The sequence below is a fragment of the Pinus tabuliformis genome, chromosome J, assembly GCF_031772625.1.
Source record: "Pinus tabuliformis cultivar Carrire ecotype Pingquan chromosome J, CPIR1, whole genome shotgun sequence".
Taxonomy (NCBI): domain Eukaryota; kingdom Viridiplantae; phylum Streptophyta; class Pinopsida; order Pinales; family Pinaceae; genus Pinus; species Pinus tabuliformis.
In genome coordinates, this window is record NC_142295.1 from 204,455,393 (window position 1) to 204,474,665 (window position 19,273).

Below are 19,273 nucleotides of genomic sequence, written 5' to 3' on the forward strand. Positions count from 1 at the left end.
ATTGCTTCTTGGAGATTGTCGGGGACCATAGTGTCTATCTTTGTGGTATGCCCTACAATCTTTTGCCATGTGTCCAAAGTTTGTACAAGAATAACAATAACCAAGAAATATACTTTGGTACCTAGGAGAAGAAGGTTTCCTTGATGTACTTCTGAAGTCTTTCTGCCTTGAGATCCTTTGATTATAACCATTACTTCTTGCGTCCTTGACATCATTTGCATTTCTTCTTAGAATAGGATTTCCTTCATTGTTGCCTTGACTCTTATCCTTGCCTTTTGCTAGAACTGGAAGCATCAACATTTCTTTTTGGCCTCCTCACATCCTTTTTGTTTGAAGCATTATCACTCTTGCTTGAGGATTCTCCTTCATAACCAAGATCTGATTTATCAAATGGGGATCTTTGATGGTTGAGCATGTCATCCAAGACTTGAGAGCTTTTCAAGAATTTGTCCATCCCTTCAACATTTTTTATGAGGGAGACAATCTCTTCTTCCAATCTTTCACAATCATTATTCTTCTTAGCAAGTTGTTTCTCAAAATCTTCCTTGATACGTATTGCTTCATTTGATTCTATTTTAAAGGAGATGATTTCTGATTTCATTTTGAAGATTTCTTCATTTTCCTTAGCTAGACTGCTCTCCATTTCTTCCATGATCCTTGTAGCTTTACATGTTTCGGCCTTGAGAAGGTTGAGGTCGGATTTTAGTTTGAATATTTCTTCATCCTTTGCTTTTAGTTGGCATATCATGGTGTTTTTCTCATTTTCTGCTTCATCAACCTGTCCTTCTATGATTACCAATGCTTCCATTGTCTTCTCAGTTCCTTGTGCTTGTTTCCTTACTTCTTCTAGTTGTGATCTAAGGGAGGAGACCTCTTCCTTGTATTGACCAATCTCTGCTTCAAGTTTGTTCAAGCTTTGGTGCCTTTGTTCAAGGTGGCTTGACAAGTTATCTTCCCGTTTCTTTGCTTTATCCAATTGATTTGTCATGGATATGACTTCTTCATGATGCTTTCTTTTGCTTTGATGAAATTCCTTCTTAAGCTTGGCAAGCTCTTCATCCCTTTCTTGTACTTGAATCTTAACAAGGTAAACTTTCTTCCTTGTTTGGTCTTGGTCACCAGCTACTGCTTTCTTATTAAGTTCCTCGTTTTCCTTTTTTCAAATTGATAATCTCTTCCATGGTAGCCATAAGTTTAGTGAGGAGATCTTCTTCAAAATATTTTTCATTCTCTTCATCTTCTAGGTCTTCTTTAGCCTTGATGTCATCATTCTCATTTTCAGCTTCTATGATGGGTTCTGGATTTCCTTCTTGGTTTCCATCATCTTCTTGACTAGTGGTCATGGTCAATGCTCCTTTTGAGTGAAGGTCATGAAGTTTGTCCCATATACCCTTTGCTGACGAACATTTTCCTAAATTGTTCTTTATAGAATCTGGTAGCCCATTCAAGATTGCCTTCATTGCTTTTGCATTGTACTCCTTGGATTCTCCATCCATCATGCTATCAACAATCACTGATTTCCATATTTTGATGCCTTGAGTCTTTAAGAAATTCCTCATTGGAGCCGTCACAAATTGATTGACTTCAATTTCGGTGGTTAAGGGAGACACATCTTTAGAAGGATTGGAGACTTTCTTCCTTGGCTTCGCCATTTGTGTTCTAATGATCAACCTTCAAGCTGTTAGGCTTTGAGTGAAGGTACTGGCTCTGATACCAATTGTTGGAAATACTGAGAGGGGGGGTGAATCAGTGTTCTTTTTGAATTGTTACTTTTACTAATTAGATCACTTATATTTAGAACACAAAATGAACAATAGGAATAAATGCTTTTATTAATATAATCTTTACAATGAATCAAGTACAATGTATATAGGGCTCCAACCCTAGATGAAGACACTGATCTTCAAACTCCCAGGCTCCAACCTGTTGCAAAGCACCAACTTGGACTTTCTGTGAAGCTCCAACCTCTAAGGCACCAACCCTGTCTTGTCAAGGCACCAACCTTGGATTTAGGAGCACCAACTCCAAGGACACCAATCCTTCCAATTCTGAGGCACCAACCCCAAGGGCTCTGACCCTATCTTTCAAGGCACCTACCTTGTTTGTTCGAGGCTCCAACCTTCAGGGCACCAACCCTCTGGGCTCCAACCCACTACTATATTTTGTCTAGATATGTTTGATAGTAATTCTCTGCTCCCAAAATCTTCTTCACTGAATTGTGTCAATCTACAGTTTCACTGTAGTCTCCATGCTATAAAATCAATGACAACCTTGTCTCATAGAAGGTGTCACTGTTGCTCTTCATTACATCCAAGAAAAATCTTCAAGTCACATCATGATGACTAACACATCATGGTCTTCAATTGTCTCTTCACAACTTCAATGTACCTTCAATGGATTGTACTAAGCTTTGCACACACCAACTTTCTGTTTCAATCCTCTGTTCTAACTGTCACGGTAATTGTTTCAAGAGTACGCTTCAGGAGTAACTGCTTCAGAAGAATGACTGTCACAGGATCAGGTTGTGCGCACAATTATAAAACAACCCTGTCTTATGCAGTCTCTTTAACAGATCACAAGCTGTGCTTCTACGGATTCATTATAAGTTCGAACTTTTAATGATTAACCCAGTCAACAAAATGCTTTGACCTTCGTCTTCCGCTGGACCTTCAACTTCTTCTTTTTCTCGACCTTCGACTCTCTTTCTATTGTTCCTTTATGTTCACGAGTTGTGAATTGTTGTTCTGTTCTATAATTTATGCCCAAGACCGATAGTCAGAAATGAGGTGCCTTAAGTTATATTTATACGGGTTTCACTAATGACTGGAAAGACACGTTTATTGGAGGGAGGCCGACTTGTATATTAAAATATATCGAAGAGTCTTTCATCCACAGACTTAATTATTCACGAAAACCATATAAGAGAGGCTATACCCACAGGGAGGTCCCACATGCCACGTCACTACCTCAATCAAAATCGCAACTTTCGGAGGTCTTTTACAAGTCGTGCCCATAACATAGTCGATGGCCGATTGCCCCTACTGGATGCGATATTATATTAAACTGTTTTGATAAACCCATTGGGTCCACCACTTTATCGCAATCGTAATTTCATAAGACTCCCGCAATTGCAACTTTATGAAAATCCACATTAATAGAGGTCCCCACACGTCATGTCATGGCTTAATCCCGCGATCGCAACTTCACGAGAATCCTACAATCGCAACATTCAATAACACTGATATTCACATATCACCCCATGGCGGATGCGATATTTAATAAACTATTTTTAATAAGTCCGTCAGGTCCACAACTCTATCACAATCGGCAATTTGACATTCCTTTGAACTTTCTTATTACTGCAGATGCGGTATTTAATTAAGCCATGCTATAATGGTGCAGCGGGTCGACAATGCTATCGCAATCGGTGGTTCAGGGGTTTATCGCAACCGGCGGTTCGGGGTGACAACCCTTTATGATTTGTGTAACTTCCGATACCCGAACGTGATACTACATAAAGGTGTATTTTAATGGAGTTGTCGGGTCCGCATATTATATCGCAATCGATGTTTTAACGTTACATCCCTTTAAGACTTGCAATGTGAAGGTTCCGATACAACGGATGCGATATTGCAATAGGGTGAGTTATAATGGAGCAATCAGGTCCGCAACTCAATTCACAATCGGAGATTTTTTGCGGTGACATATAATAAAGTCGCCGATAAAGAACCAATATACAGTTGTCGATGTGTTTTGTGGTCTTTAAAGAGTTTCACAGTTTATTACTGTTAACTCCTCTATTATGGCTCCTCTTTTGATAGCTCTACTCCTTCAACGTAATGTTCCTATTTGTTCTTCCGATAGCACTTACCCTTGAGCATATGCGATAACCTGCTTCTCTTGCTCCGATAACTTGCTTCTTTGATGGCTTTCGATAAACCCTTCATCTTACTCTTCGGCTTCACGATGGCTTCTCCTCTTTACTCTTTCTCTTTCTCTTCCGATGGTTTCCAATATATTTCCTTCTAGGTTCCACTATTTCTATTACGTTTGTATTCAATCCTTGGATCCTCCATGAACAGTATTAAGATCAATGGGCATCAATAGGCAACATCATGTATTAAAGAATTTGCCATCACAAACACTGCTATATTGACATCAATGACAACCTAGATTAACAATCTCTACCATCAATGCACTGCTCTACTCTGCTCTGTTGAACTATGAAGAAGAAGAAGTGATCGAGAATGTATCATACCATTCTCTACTGACCCGAAGTCAATCCCAATCAAAAAAGAGTGTCTCATACCACTCTTACTGACCCAAAGTCAGTTCCAATCAAAAGAGAGTGTCTCATACCACTCTTATTGACCCGAAGTCAATTCCCATTGATCCCAGATCAATATTGGTCATCCTAGCATAGGGAGTACGGTAGTAAACGATGCATCCATCAGTAGTACTATGGTCCCTATCCTCATTTCCCTACTCATTGGCCAGATGAGAGGTACTTCCCATGAGTCCCAGACTACATGGGTAGGATGTCTCAGCAGGAGAAGGATGAACCACTCGTCCTACTCACATGTCGCCAAGGGGTATCACAGGGGAAGGATGAACCACTCACCCTGTACATAGAAAACCACTAGGGGAAGGCTGAACCACTCACCCTATGGTTGCTCACCGCTCCAAGAAGTACCCCAAGCCCCCTGGAGCTCCCAGAGCTCAATGTCCATCTCATACAGGACCCTCATAAGAGGGTCTCTCCACGACTCCAAATCATTCTCGAAAGGCCAAGAATTTGACCTTTCCCAGGGGCTTTGTCAAAATATCGGCAACCTGCTCATCAGCCCAACGTGATGGAGCCTTATTGTTCCTCGTTGTACCATATCCGGGATAAAGTGGTACCTGATATCTATATGCTTGGAGCGATCATGAAACACGGGATTCTCTGATAATCGGATCACACTCTGGTTGTCGCAAAAGATCATGGTGGTATCTAGCACATGTACAAACAGCTCACTGAAAAGCTTCCTCAACCAGAGAACTTCACAGGAGGCCATACTAGTAGCTATGTATTCGGCCTCGGCAGTGCTCAAGGCAACCGTTTTCTGCTTCTTGCTCATCCAGGATATCGAAGCATGAACCCAAAGAAAAATAGCATCTAGAAGTGCTCTTGCGATCCACCACACTACCAGCCCAATCAGCATCAGAATAACCATGCAGCCTCACATTTCCAGCAATGTATCTCAGTCCTTGAGTGATTGTGCCCCGAGGATATATCAAAAGATTCTTGGCGGCAATCCAATGTATATGATGAGGCTCAACCATGTATTGGCTCAATGTGTTAAATGCAAAACATATGTCCGAACAGGAGTTCACCAAGAAAATTAGTGCTCCTATGAGTTGATGATACTCAGAAGCATTTCCTAATTCAGGTCCAGCAGCACTACTACATAACTTCTTAAAGTTAAGTTCCATCGGAGTAGTCACAGGCTTGTAGTTCACCATCCCAAATCTTTCCAATATCTTCACAACATATTTTCCTTGAGAGAGGAATATTTCACCTGCCTTTTGCCAGACCTCCAACCCTAGGAAATAATGCATCGGTCCTAGGTCCTTCATCTCAAATTCAGAAGCCAACTCCCTCTTACATTTGTGAATGAGAGGGTCTGCACCTGTCAAAAAGAGGTCGTCCACATAAAGTACTAGAATGAGAGGTTTATCATTTTCAACCTTAAAGTAGAGGTTCAGATCGGCTTCACTTCTAGTGAATCCCAGCTTCATCGGATAGCTATCGATCCTCTCATACCAAGCCCGGGGTGCTTGCTTCAATCCATAGAGAGCTTTTTTCAACCTGCATACATGAGATTCCCGATCGTAAACTTCAAACCCCTCGTGTTGTTCCACATAGACTTCCTCTTTGATTAAAACATGCAAGAAGGTGGTCTTGACATCCATCTAATGTAGGTTCCATCCTTGCGAGGCAGCAAGGGCTATGATCGAGCATATGGTGGTGTATCGGGCAACAGGTGCAAATATCTCATCGTAATCTACACCTTCCTTTTGAGAAAAGCCTCGAGCAACAAAGCGAGCCTTGAACTTTTCTGCACTTCAATCAGCTCCATGCTTGATTTTGTAGAGCCACTTAGAAGTGACAACCAATTTGTTCTATGGTCTAGGGACCACATCCCAGACATCATTCTTCATAATTGACTTGTCTTCTTCATTCATAGCATCCTTCCATACTTGTTTCTTCACGGCTTCTTCGAATGATGAAGGTTCATTTTGAATGATAGTGCTCATGGCAGTCAAATATCCTCAATAGTTGTTCAGCTTCTTGCTTTCACGAAAAGTCCCCCTTGGTGCAATGTGCCTCTCAGCGTCTTTGAGAGTCTCCCTAAGCCATGAGGGTATCCTCTTGGAGGAGGAAGGCTCATGAGGGAGTGGATCAATAGGATCCATAGGTTCATCAACATCAGGCATCGTTTCGTCCTCTTTTTCACCCTGATTTCCTGTGTCAGCTTCTTTGTCCTTCCTTAGGATAGGAAGGTTGTTGATCTTCGTGAGGGCCATATCTTCGTCGAAGGTGACATCATGACTTATCTCAACTTCCTTTTGACCATAGTCCAGAGGATCGATATTCTTTGAGGATGGGTGATATCCAAGATAAGAATAGTCCTATAACGACATACCCAGTGAACATCTAGATGAGGTATGTGCCTTGAGAGGCGGTGGTGGTGTCCAAATTTGTGCCTCCCAATATTGTGCTCTGATCTAGTGGAGAGATAGAGCTTGTTAGTCAAGGCCTTGCGATTTTTGACAATGTTGGTTATGATGTTACGATTATGCTTATCAATCTGAATCCGTTCTTATAAGAATACTTTAATTTGAGAGTATCTTGTTGTGTCATTATGAATACCTCCCTAGTTAAGAGGGAGTGTTGAAAGTGTAACTAGCGTTGGCCTTCATAATGTAATACAAATGTATCTTTGATGTACTTATTATATTCATTTATTATTATTATATTTCTAGTCAAAGCACATTCTTCATGTTTATAGGGTCTATTGAGTCAAAAAGAAAATTTATTATGAGTCAAAGAAATGTAATTGAATCAAAATCCCATTTGGACTTTTTGTAAGAAAGAAAAAGAATTTTATTTTCAGTTAAAGACTCAACACAAGACCAAGTCAGCCCTCCTTGGGAACAAGTCGACTTGGGCTTCTAGGAGCCACCTATTCGACCTCCTGGACAAATATATATAGAGGACAGTTTGATCACTTTGGAGCTCATTCATTCACTCACATCATCAACTCGATTTCTATGCCAAAAAAGAAGATAATCGAAGTCAAACGAGAGAGAGGAAAGTCAAAGGAGAGAAAGAAGGCAAATTTTTTTCCCTAGTTTTGTGATTTTTTCTTAGGTATTTCACACCCGAAATTTCAGGAGTTTACCAGATTTCAGAGGTTTGACTAGCGTTGACTTTTACTGACTTTGACTTGTTGAGGAGAATTTGAGGGTTGTCTTGGAGTCTTTGTGGCAGTCTTGCTCTTGGTCTTGTGTCATGGATATCTCACTTTGATCGGTTTCTATAAGAAGAGGGTTTTCTTGGGTTTTCCCCCTTGTCGGGTTTTGCCATGGCTTGGAGCCTAATTTCTTGTGTTCTTTGTCACATGCGATCTTCATGTATTTTATATTTTGGTAATTATTTGATGAAGAGAATATAAATTTAATAAGAAGCCAGCAAACAATCACAAGTAATTACCAAGTTAAGAGAAACCAATCATAATCATCTACCACATTGGTTTCTCAACAGGAGCATGTAGAAATAATCTACCTTTAGTGAAAAATAAATGCATCCTCTTAAAGGAGTTATCTGTTAAACCAAGTTTAACCGACATGTATTGCTATGCAACCTTATTTTGTTGCCAATTGCTTGAAACCTTTCCAACACAAAAATCCTAAAATTTATATGATCAGTTGACTCTTGATGCTTTTTATGCCTAGTACGACTTTCATTGGCTATCCAAACCTTTCCAACAATGACAAAAATATATTTTTAGCTTTCTTCAAACTTTTAGGTTACAGAAAAGTATGATATGAGAAAAAAAAATGAATATTCACAACAAACATCAACAAAGTCTAAGTCTGATGAACATAAGATTTATTCATGAAATTACAAGATAATAATTTGCATTTATCATATAACTCACAAATTGACATTGGCCTTACAATCAGAGTAATCTCGCCATCTTTTTCATTAATCATGATATTTCCATATTGCAAGTCATTATGACAAAATCCAACTCGCTCGTTGGGCTTTGAGATAGAATTACTTAGATTTGATATCTCTTTCTGTAGTCTCTCCAGTTGGAACTCCTGAATTATTTCTGGTTTACACAATTTATTTGACTTCTCCAGCCAATCCCTGTGAAAAGAAGCAAGCAAGAGTAAAACATAAGATCACTATTAGTACAAGATTTCTAACTGTAATACTAATTTGAAGCATGTAGACAATAATTTGCAATTTTAAAATTCAATTTAAGACCTAGAACACAACCTCAAGCGCTCCCATAGTCGTGGATGAGATGATCCAGGAATGTCTAAATGATGGAATTCATTCAATTTCATAGCAATCTTTTGAGATATGTCCGGATCACGTAAATCTTTTGCTGAAAGCGTCTGCCAAGATCATCAAAGTTGATCATCTTACTAAGAATGCAAAGTCCATAAAATTTTAACACCTAATTCCAAACTCCATAAGATGTCCAAACCATACATTTTGTGTTGTTGTGCTTTGCACATCTAATTACAAAAGCTGGTAATTATCTTTCTATGAGAGTAAATATTTGTTAATAATTCTGCAAAACCAAAGTGTTTCACCAATCAATATCGAGGACAACGTATAATATATTTATCATAATACGTTAAACTAATTCACAATTAACATGTCATATAATTAGCATGATAATAGCCTAGATGTACATATAGCATGTAATGCTCAAAATTTCAATTGATTAAGATTGGTGTGGCCTTATGTTCCAACTTTGCTTAGAGTTTTTCACTTAAAATACTTATTTAATGGAAATGTTTCAAAGTTTTGAACTACTATAACATTGTGAACTTAAACTAAAGAAACCTATTCAATAATGTGTCTCATCTACTAAAATAGTTCATTGCTATGATGCTATATGATAATATCAATGAGAAACAAGATACACCAATGACCATGACATGAGAATGTCCCCTATGAACACTAATGTCATCCATGCCTTTCCATCTATCTTTTGTTGTTTTACGAAAGCATGGAATAGATTGTTGGAATTGACAGAATTGTTATAAAGAACACAGTTTATTATTGTAGTTGCATGTAAACAGTCTAAAAGAGCAACAAAATAATCAAACATGATGCAAATGTTGTTCACTAATTGCTCCAAATTTGGCTTATAGAAATCAATCTTTCAAAACTTATTGTTTAACTAGCAAATGTTCAACACATTAGCGAAAATGGAATTAGAGTGACAACATAACACAACCTTACTATCTAGATCATCATTGACATCTTAGTCTTTTATGGACAATAATGATAAGCATACTACTCACAATCTTGGAGTTATGCTGCAAAAGAAGTGGCAATACTAGCTATTGAATCATTCTAGATGATTTCTTCTCCTACTAATAATCAAAGTGAGTTAGAATCTTTGTCTTACAATCAGCATATACAACATGCTTATGTCATTGCTTATCTCATTGTTGATCATGTCTCACAATTGTTTAAGTGTTATGGCCATACAACAATTTTGGAAATAGTTGTTATTTAGATCCATCTTGATGACTTCATAATCAAGTGGTGTCCTCTTGCCACAATTTCAGACATAATCTGCTTTGCTACAACAATCAACCTTGCTATACTTCAGCTAACCACAACCTTCAATGTACAAAATCCAGGTTACACATAAAGGTCCATGTATCAATATCCAGACATTAGTTTTGCATGCATTATCGACAATACTCTCCAAATAACACGTTTATCACAATAGCTCTCCAACATGATAACTATAGGACAAGGCTTAACAATAGTTATATTATTAGCATTACAATAAGATATAATTTCTACAAGCACACTAACAGAGCTATTAATCTGAAAAAATTGATAACAGGAGACAAAATTCATTGTTGGTAGCCAAACTTTTGGTGCACTCAATACATGCACCAACAACTAGCAGGAATTATTGATTTGCTAGCATCCACCCATCAACAAAAACACACAAGAGTACAAGTTTTAGCAAGACTGATTTCCACTCATGCAAAGATCCCCTAGTTTCTAGAAAACTCATATCCAACAATAATACATAGAATAGCCATCACTGTATCAATATAGCTTTTAGATGATCAAAATAGGCCAACTATTACTCAGTATTAGAAATATTGCAAAAAATCCCCAAATCAATTTCAGGCTAATTTATATATTATACCAGTGTGAGAGGGCCATATATTGAAGTCATTCCTAGCAAGAAAGTGGTATGGCTGTCAAGACTCAAAATAGATATGGTTGAAGTTTTTGATAAAGTTTGTCATGAATTTCTCTTTGTAGTGTTCCAAAAGTTTGGCTTCTGCTTGAAATTCATTAAATGTATCGAAGTCCATGTTGGCCATCCTTGGATTGCCCCATTTGTAAATGGTAAGTTGGTTTCCTTCTTCCAAATCTTGAAAGGTCTCAGTTAATCCTTTTGTAAGGACAGCTTCCCTCTCTCTCCTATAGCAGTCCTAGGTTGCAGAGCATAAAAATTTGGGGATCAAGTAGCAAAGGCACATGAAAATAAGGGAAATAGGCTATCATTCAAGATCTCAAAGTGATTATTTGTTAAAAAACAGATGTTTTATGTTGTTATAATCACTTAAATCCAGAATTTCTTTATGCTACAATAAAGTTAAGTAATTGTCGATAGAACATAAACCATATAAACCATATGCACAATAGAAGACAGCCAAGAACTCAATGAGACACAGAGAAGTTCGGTCAATGACAAGGGGAAAACCTAACCAGATTCTTCTTCTATTAGAAATCAATTGTTCAACAGAGATACAAAGTACAATGAGGGAATGAAGAAGTTGGTTTTCCCAAATTAGGGCTTCTAGGGAAAACAAAAATGACTCCATCTTCAGGATTGCCTCAAGTGTAGATGATCAATCTTCTCAGATGTTGTAGTATACCTAGGGGGGATAATATGGGGTACAAGGGGAGGTACCCAAGGGAATAATGTAATAATGGGATGGGCAATCATAATAAATAAGGTGGTTAACCCGTATCATGTAAGGGACCACAAGTAGTTAGTGATAATGTAACAAGCCCATGGTATTAAATAGATGGTAAATAGGGAACCATGGTAATGACCCATGGTATTGTATGTATGAGGCCTATATAGAGGCCAGAGACTCTCCATTGAGGGATGTCAAGGATTATTGTATGAACAGGGATATGGCTTGTGGAGTGTTCTCCTTCCTTAAGGAGTGAATGTATGGTGTTGCCCTACCTTAAGGGTTTGATATCAGTGATGACAATATCGCCAAGATATCGCCGATATTCGCAAATATCGCGATATTTTCGGAGAGACGACATATCATCAAGGAAATATTGCGATATTTTGTTTCCCCGAAAATATAAAGATATTTCCGAAATATCAACGATATCTCGGGAAAATATCGCGCTGTGATGCAAAATATCGCCGAGCTCAGAAAAAATTTCGCTGCCGCGGTTAGAAATGTTCGATTTTGTTTTTTTTCATTCATTTTGATTTCCGATTGCTGGAGAAGGAATGGGAGAGCATTGTGCTTGCTGCCAAGGAGGATTCAAGGGTTGAATAGCCATTATAGCCACCAACAACGAATATTTTGTTGATCAAAGATTGAAGAACAATCAGAAAATCTTCATTTCTTCCATTAACATGTATGTTCAAATAAACCTCTATGTTAATGATTTTTTTTATAGTTTTAGAGTTATTCTTGCTTGCCTATTTGCCTACAAATATTTTGCTTGTTCCTTTTTTTCATTTTCTATGATTTTCATGCCCATGAGCAATGCAAGGGTTTTCTCCATATTTGGACAACAAACTCCATTTTTTTTTAACTTTCAAAAGCACCCCCTTATTGTCATTTATGATTTTTCATTGAATTCACATTACAAATAATGTAGCAAAAAAATTATTTTGTAAAATTAGGTGGTTATTACTTATTAATTCCAATGAGCCCTAGGTTTGAGTTAGCTCACTACAAAATTGAAATATGCCAAAAGCCTTGGACCCATTTCGGGAGTATGGGTAGCCTGATGGTGGAACAGATCAGGCATATCTATCATGCAAATTGTGTGGGATCAGGATGACAGGAGGGGTTATCCGATTGAAATACAATCTGGCTACTAGTCCGGATATTATACAAAAATCGCTTGAGGCAATTGATGAAAAAGGCAGAAAGAAAGAAGAGACATAAAGAAACAAGGTTGAACATTCAGGTAGATCTTTTGGGATATCTTCTTCTGATTTTGATGTTGAGGGTAGTGGGAGGGGCTCCACAGCATCACCTGCTACTACTAGTGCGAGATCATCATTTTTTGTTCCACGAACAGGACATGGAGCACAACCTGGCATAAAATCAATTGTTAAGAAAAAGGAGAAGCAAGAAGCAGATAGAGTCATGGGAAGGTGTCTTTTCTGGAACGACTTTCTTGATGAAAAAGGCAGAAAGAAAGAAGAGACAGAAAGAAACAAGGCTAAACATTCAGGTAGATCTTTTGGGATATCTTCTTCTGATTTTGATGTTGAGGGTAGTGGGAGGAGCTCCACAACATCACCTGCTACTACTAGTGCGAGATCATCATTTTTTGTTCCACGAACAGGACATGGAGCACAACCTGGCATAAAATCAATTGTTAAGAAAAAGGAGAAGCAAGAAGCAGATAGAGTCATGGGAAAGTGTCTTTTCTGGAACGACTTACCTCTCAGCATCACCAAAACCAATCCATTTTAGTAGCGAATGTGTGATGTTATTGTTGTTGTGGGCCCAGGGTACAAAAGTGCTACATATGAGGAGTTGTGGGGGCCAATTCTTCAAGCAGAAAAGGAGGACATTAACTCTAGATTGGTGGAATTGAAAAAAACATGGGAAGTTTCTGGATGCACAATGATGTCTGATGGTTGGACAGATAGGAAGGGTAGGACCCTTCTAAATTTCTTGGTACATTGTCCTAAAGGTACCGTGTTTATTAAATCAGTGGATGCATCAGAACATGTCAAAGATGCAGCAACGATATGTGAGTTGTTAGAGGGGTTCATTCGGAGGATTGGTGTGTAGAATGTGGTGCAAGTCATAACAGACAATGCAGGAAATTATGTGTCTGCCAACAAGATGCTTATGGAGAAGCATCGCACATTGTTCTGGATTCCGTGTGCAGCACATTGTCCCGATTTGCTGCTTGAGGATATGGGGAAACTCTCCTTCATCAAGGAGGTGGTTGATATGGCTAGGAGCATCCCCAAGTTTATTTATAACCATGCTTTTGTTCTTAGCCTCATGAGGAGGTTCACTAACTAGAAACAAGGAGTTGCGGCGTCCTGCGATCACACGTTTTTCCACAAACTTTATTACTCTTCAGTCTTTGCTTCGATGTCAATTCGAGTTGAAGCAAATGTTTGTGTCTGATGACTGGTGTAATTGTAGGTACCGCAGGAGACTAGTGTAATTGTAGGTACAGCAGGAGACTGGCATAATTGTAGATACAGTAGGAGACTGGACGGGAGAGCCATTGCAAAAATGGTGTACTGTGACACGTTTTGGCGTGGAGTAGAAGAAGCATGCTCAGTTAGTGAACCTATAGTAAAGGTTCTCAGATTGGTAGATGGGGAAAAGCCTACAATGGCTTATTTGTGTGAGGCCATGGATAGGGCCATGGAGGCCATTCGTTCTTATTATGCAGACAAGGGTTCTGCTGGCCTTGATAGGCATATGATGTTATGGGATGTGATTGATAGTTGGTGGACAGAGGTGCTTCATCGACCCATTCATGCAACAACACTCTTCCTCAACCCTGCTGCATTTTCATACAAATGCGACTTTGATTTTGATGGCGAGGTGATGGAAGGGCTCCATTCCTGTATTCATAGGATGGTACCTGATCTTGAGCTTCGTAGCAAAATCAATTGCGAGATGCAGTTTTATCGGTATTATGTTGGCCTATTTGGCTTTGATGATGCTATTAGAAATTAGAATTTTCAATTTAGAATTCCCTTACTTATAGTTCTATTATTTTAAAATTCAATTATGTAACTTTTACTTTAAAGTTGAATTATGTTTTAAGTTTTTGAATTTTTTATTTCTTTATTTTGTTGTAGATATTTGGTGGCGAAGCTATGGTGCAAGGGCACCAAATTTGCCAACATTGGCCATAAGAATCTTGAATCAAACATGTAGCTCTTCAGGGAATGAGCACAATTAGAGTGTATTTGAGAAAATAGACGCAAAAAAGCACAATAGGTATAACTTTGAGCTCCAGCCTTAAGTTGAGCAATTACACTTATTGTAATCTTTTATTTTTAAGTTATGACCTTCAAGTGTCAAGAGTCAAGATTCAAGACTTATTAGTTTTTTTTACTCTCTTACAGGTTGGAGTTCGCATCCCTCAATGATTTAGTGTATGTGCATTACAATATCCGACTTCGAGTGAGGCAAATAGAAGCACCAATGGATCCAGATGCCATTTCCTTGGGCAATATTGATATATTGTCTCAGTGGAGGGCGGAGTCTGAGGAGCCCATCTTGGAGGAGTCACCTTCATGGTTAGAGCCAAATGATCCATTAGAACGGGGGCAGCAAGAGGAGGACGACTCAGAGGAGGAGCAACACTCGGAGGAGGAGGAGGAGGAGGACATTGTGGGAGCATCCGCATCAACACCATCTACTATAGATATAGGCTAGGTTGCATGAAACAAGGAAACAGGTACGAGTTTCCGAAATGGGAACCGATACGAAACGCAACCTCCCCAAATTTTGGAAACGGGGAAACACTATATATATATATATATTAGGAAATTTAAGAAATATGTGCAATCATAAAGCATATATGATACATTCTAATTTATTACATTATGATAAAATTGTCAATTGTCAATGCATAAGCTATAAGTCTCTAAATTTACATCACATTTACTCATGAATGATCACATAATGAAAATAGAAATATCCAAAATCAGCCACGAGAAATTTGTAGAAATTTCTGTTTTCCCACCCCGGTTTTCAGTTTCTCCTTATTTCTCCCATATAGTTAAATGCCCTTTCCCATAACCATACATTTAACAAGCTGAAAAAAAATAAATTTGTTGAAAACACAAAATTTTACAGAATGTTGGAAATTGCAGAAATAAAAATCAGCAGTAATAAACAGCCATTAAAACACATTTAAACACTGAGATTTTTGGTCAATGTGACCCTGGGAAAACCCCCTACAACTCTTGGGGAAAACCAGTTTGAAAGCTCTTCTTTATTTCTGAAAATTGCCTTTTACAGTGAGAAATTTTCAGCAAAAAATCAGCAAGCAAATTTACAACTTATCTCTTCTCCCGTGCTTCACAGCAAACTGGAAATTACAGCAAACAAGACAGCAATAAATGTTGTACGGTCTCCTCGATTTTCGTGCCCACTTTCAGCATTAAATGTTGTTGTATGGCTCTCGTTTTGCGTGCAGAAAAACCAGCAAACTGCTCCTCGATTTTTGTGCAAACCTCTCCTCGAAAATCGTGCCAAAATCTGCCTTTCACTGTGTGTTGAATCAGCTGTACAAATCTGCTCAACTGCTGCCTTGGAATGTGCGCCAAGCTGCTGTCTCCTTCTCCTCCCTGCTCAGAAATCTCTCTTGCTCTCTTGCTCTCCTTCTCCCAATCTGCTCATGAAAGAATTGAATCAAATGTGATCTTTTCCTCTTTTTCCTCCCTTAATATAACTCCAAATGACTTTTGGGTGACCCAAGTGACTTTTGGGTGATCTATAAATCCAATGGCTGAAATAGATTTAGATCAATGGCTGAGATTAAATGCTCATTTAAATCTCACTTTTTATTTTTTAATTCACCCCACTTTAATAAAGACCCACTTAGTCATTTATTTCCAAAGTCACTTTTCCTTTCTAATTTTTCATTGACTTTATAAAAGTCACTTTAAAATTAGACTTAGTAACTTTATCACTTAAAGTCACTTTTAAATTAGATTTAACTTTATAAAATTATAAAGTCACTTTAGAAGAAAAATTAAATTCTATTGGACACTTTTCCCTAGGCCAAAGATCAAAGCCTAAGGGCACCACCTGTCCTCCGGTACCAAATTTCAACACTCCCTCTTACCGAGGAAGATGTTCCTCACCACACCCATCTTGTCTCTGAAGTAGACATGCTTGCCCCGTGGTAAGGCTTTGGTAAGGATATCTGCAACCTGCTCATCAGTGGAAATATACTCAAGCTTCACAACTCCCTTCTGAACATAGTCTCTGATGAAATGATATATGATCCCGATATGCTTTGACCTGTCATGAAATACTGGATTCTCCGTGAGTTTAATGCAACTCTGATTATCACAGTAAATCACTGAAGGTCTCAACGGCTGACCAAATAAGCCAAACAACATCTTGCGAAGCCAGATAGCCTCACAACTAGCTAGACTGGCTGCCATATACTCTGCTTCCGCTGAACTCAGTGCTACTGACCGCTGCTTCCGGTTGAACCATGACACTACTGCTGAACCCAACCCAAAACAGCACCCTGAAGTGCTCTTCCTATCAGAAGCACAACCTGCCCAATCAGAATCAGTGTATCCTGCCAATCTCACTCCATCTCCCTGCCTGTAGTCCAGACCATAATCCACTGTCCCCTGCAAGTATCGCAAAATGTGTTTTGCAGCCACCCAGTGAACCTTCCTAGGCTCACACATAAACTGATTCATCGTGTTGACTGCAAAACAGATATCTGGTCTAGCGTTGACCAAATACATCAAGGAACCAATCAGCAGCCTGTACAATGTGGGAGCCACCAACTCGGAATCCGAAGCATGAAACTTCTTTCAGTTGGTGATCATTGGTGTCGACATGGGTCTACAATCCTCCATGTGGAATCTGCTAAGGATGTCCACAATATACTTCCCCTGCCCCAGGAAGAAATGCCCCTCCTCCTGCCACACCTCCAAACCCAAAAAGTAATGCATCAAGCCGATGTCCTTCATCTCAAACTCCGTCGCAAGATCTCTCTTGCAGTGCTCTATGAGTCTATCTGCACCTGTAATGATAAAGTCATCCACATACAGCACCAGAATGAGAGGCTCCTCACCAATCACAATAAAGTAAAGGTTCGGATCTGCCTCACTCTTTGTGAAACCCATCCCCTGCAAATATGTATCTATCTTGGAGTACCAAGCTCTGGGAGCTTGCTTTAGGCCATAAAGGGCCTTCTTCAGTCTGCACACATGGGACTCCTTCCCATGCACCTCAAAGCCCTGTGGCTGCTCAATGTACACCTCCTCCTGTATGAAGCCATTGAGAAATGCGGTCTTCACATGCATCTGGTGGATCTTCCAACCCATCTCTGCTGTTATCGATATAATGGAGCGGATCGAAGTATATCGAGCCACGGGAGCGAAGGTCTCCTCATAATCAACTCCCTCTACCTGGGAGAACCCTCTAGCCACAAACCTCGCTTTGAATTTCTCAATGCTGCCATCTGCAGAATGCTTTACCTTGTAAAGCCATCTGGAAGTAACCACGGATTTGCCCTCAGGCCTCGGCACCACCTCCCAAACATCATTCTTCATGATAGAAGAATACTCCTCCTGCATGGCCTCTCTCCAGACCTGCTGGCTATCTGCCTCCTCATAGCTAGAAGGCTCAGAGTCAAGGATGCTGGTAACCATCGCCATATAGCTACAAAACCTCTCAGACGGTCTACTCTCTCTGACCGACCTCTTCGGCTCAGCAACAGATGTGGCATCTCTCAAGGTGTCCTGAAGCCACTTGGGCTTCCTCTTCCCTGAGTGCACTTCTCCCACCGAAGAATGAAACTCCTCCTCCTCATCATCATTAGGAGCCTGAAATCCTGACTGTCTGTCTGCTGTCCTCCTGCCTGCACCTGAACCTGTAGAAGCTGAGGTACCGTGTGAACTGTCCATCAATGGACTCCCTAGTGAACTGCTCTGTGAACTGCTCTGCATGCTGCCCGGAGCACCACCCCTCTAGCTCGGCGAGCCACTGCTCACTGACGGACCTGACATCCTCATAGATGTACCTCCGGATCCCCCTGCCCACTGGATCCCTGCGAATGACTCAACTGCTGCTGAGGGTCTGGCTAATCCAGATACTCTAACTCCCGTGACCTCCTAAAGGCCCTGTCCTCCTCGAACTTCATATCCCGTCTGACAACAACTCTCCTCTGTGCAGGAATGTAAATCCGAAAGGCCTTTGAGGTCTCATTGTAGCCCACAAAGATACCCTTCTCTGCGGTGGGCTCTAGTTTGGTCCTCTTCTCCTTGGGTATATAGGAGTATGTAATGCATCCAAAGATATGAAGATGACCAATATCAGGCTTCTTCCCAGAGAAAGTCTCCTCCGGAGTCATGTGCCCCAAGGCACGATGCGGACTCCTGTTCTGCAAGTAAACAGCTGTGTTGCAGGCCTCTGCCCATAAGAACAATGGCAACTCCTGATCATGTAACATGGCTTTGGCAGCCCCTATGATGGATCTGTTCTTCCTCTCCGCAACCCCGTTCTGCTGGAGGTTGTAAGGAACAGTGAACTCCCTCCTAATGTCTGCCTCCGCACAATAGTCAACAAACTCTCCAAGGGTGTACTCTCCTCCATTGTCCGACCTCAAGGACTTGATCTTTCGACCTGTCTGAGTCTCCACAAGAGCTCTGAACTCCTGAAACCGCTTGAAGACCTCACTCTTGGTCTTCAAAAAATAAATCCAAGTCCTCCTGGAGTGATCATCAATGAATAAAACATAGTACTCATATCCACTCAAGGAAACATGAGACATCCGACCGCTCACATCGGAATGAATCAAATCAAGTATCCCCGTCGCTCTGCTGTCACTGCTGGGAAAAGGGGATTTGGCAAATTTGCCCATCGCACAACCTCTGCAAGTATCAAAGTGATTAGTACTGAAATCTGGCACACCTGTAGTGATCTCCCGCAATGTCCCCAAGGCTCCATGATACATATGTCCCATCCTGCGGTGCCAAATCTCACACAGCCC

The 19,273-nt window shown here is 39.9% G+C and overlaps 1 protein-coding gene across 2 annotated transcripts in view; it reads right to left on the minus strand.

Moving 5' to 3' along the window:
• LOC149226389 (putative choline kinase 2) overlaps positions 1 to 19,273 on the minus strand; it is a 225,284-nt gene that overhangs the window by 170,862 nt on the left and 35,149 nt on the right. For both annotated transcript variants that reach the window (XM_089375278.1, XM_089375279.1), the window contains exons 2-3: positions 8,555 to 8,676; positions 8,227 to 8,422 (exon numbers count right to left, since the gene is read on the minus strand). In XM_089375278.1, coding sequence (XP_089231404.1) covers positions 8,227 to 8,422; positions 8,555 to 8,676 — 318 coding nt within the window. The remainder of the gene's footprint in view (positions 1 to 8,226; positions 8,423 to 8,554; positions 8,677 to 19,273) is intronic.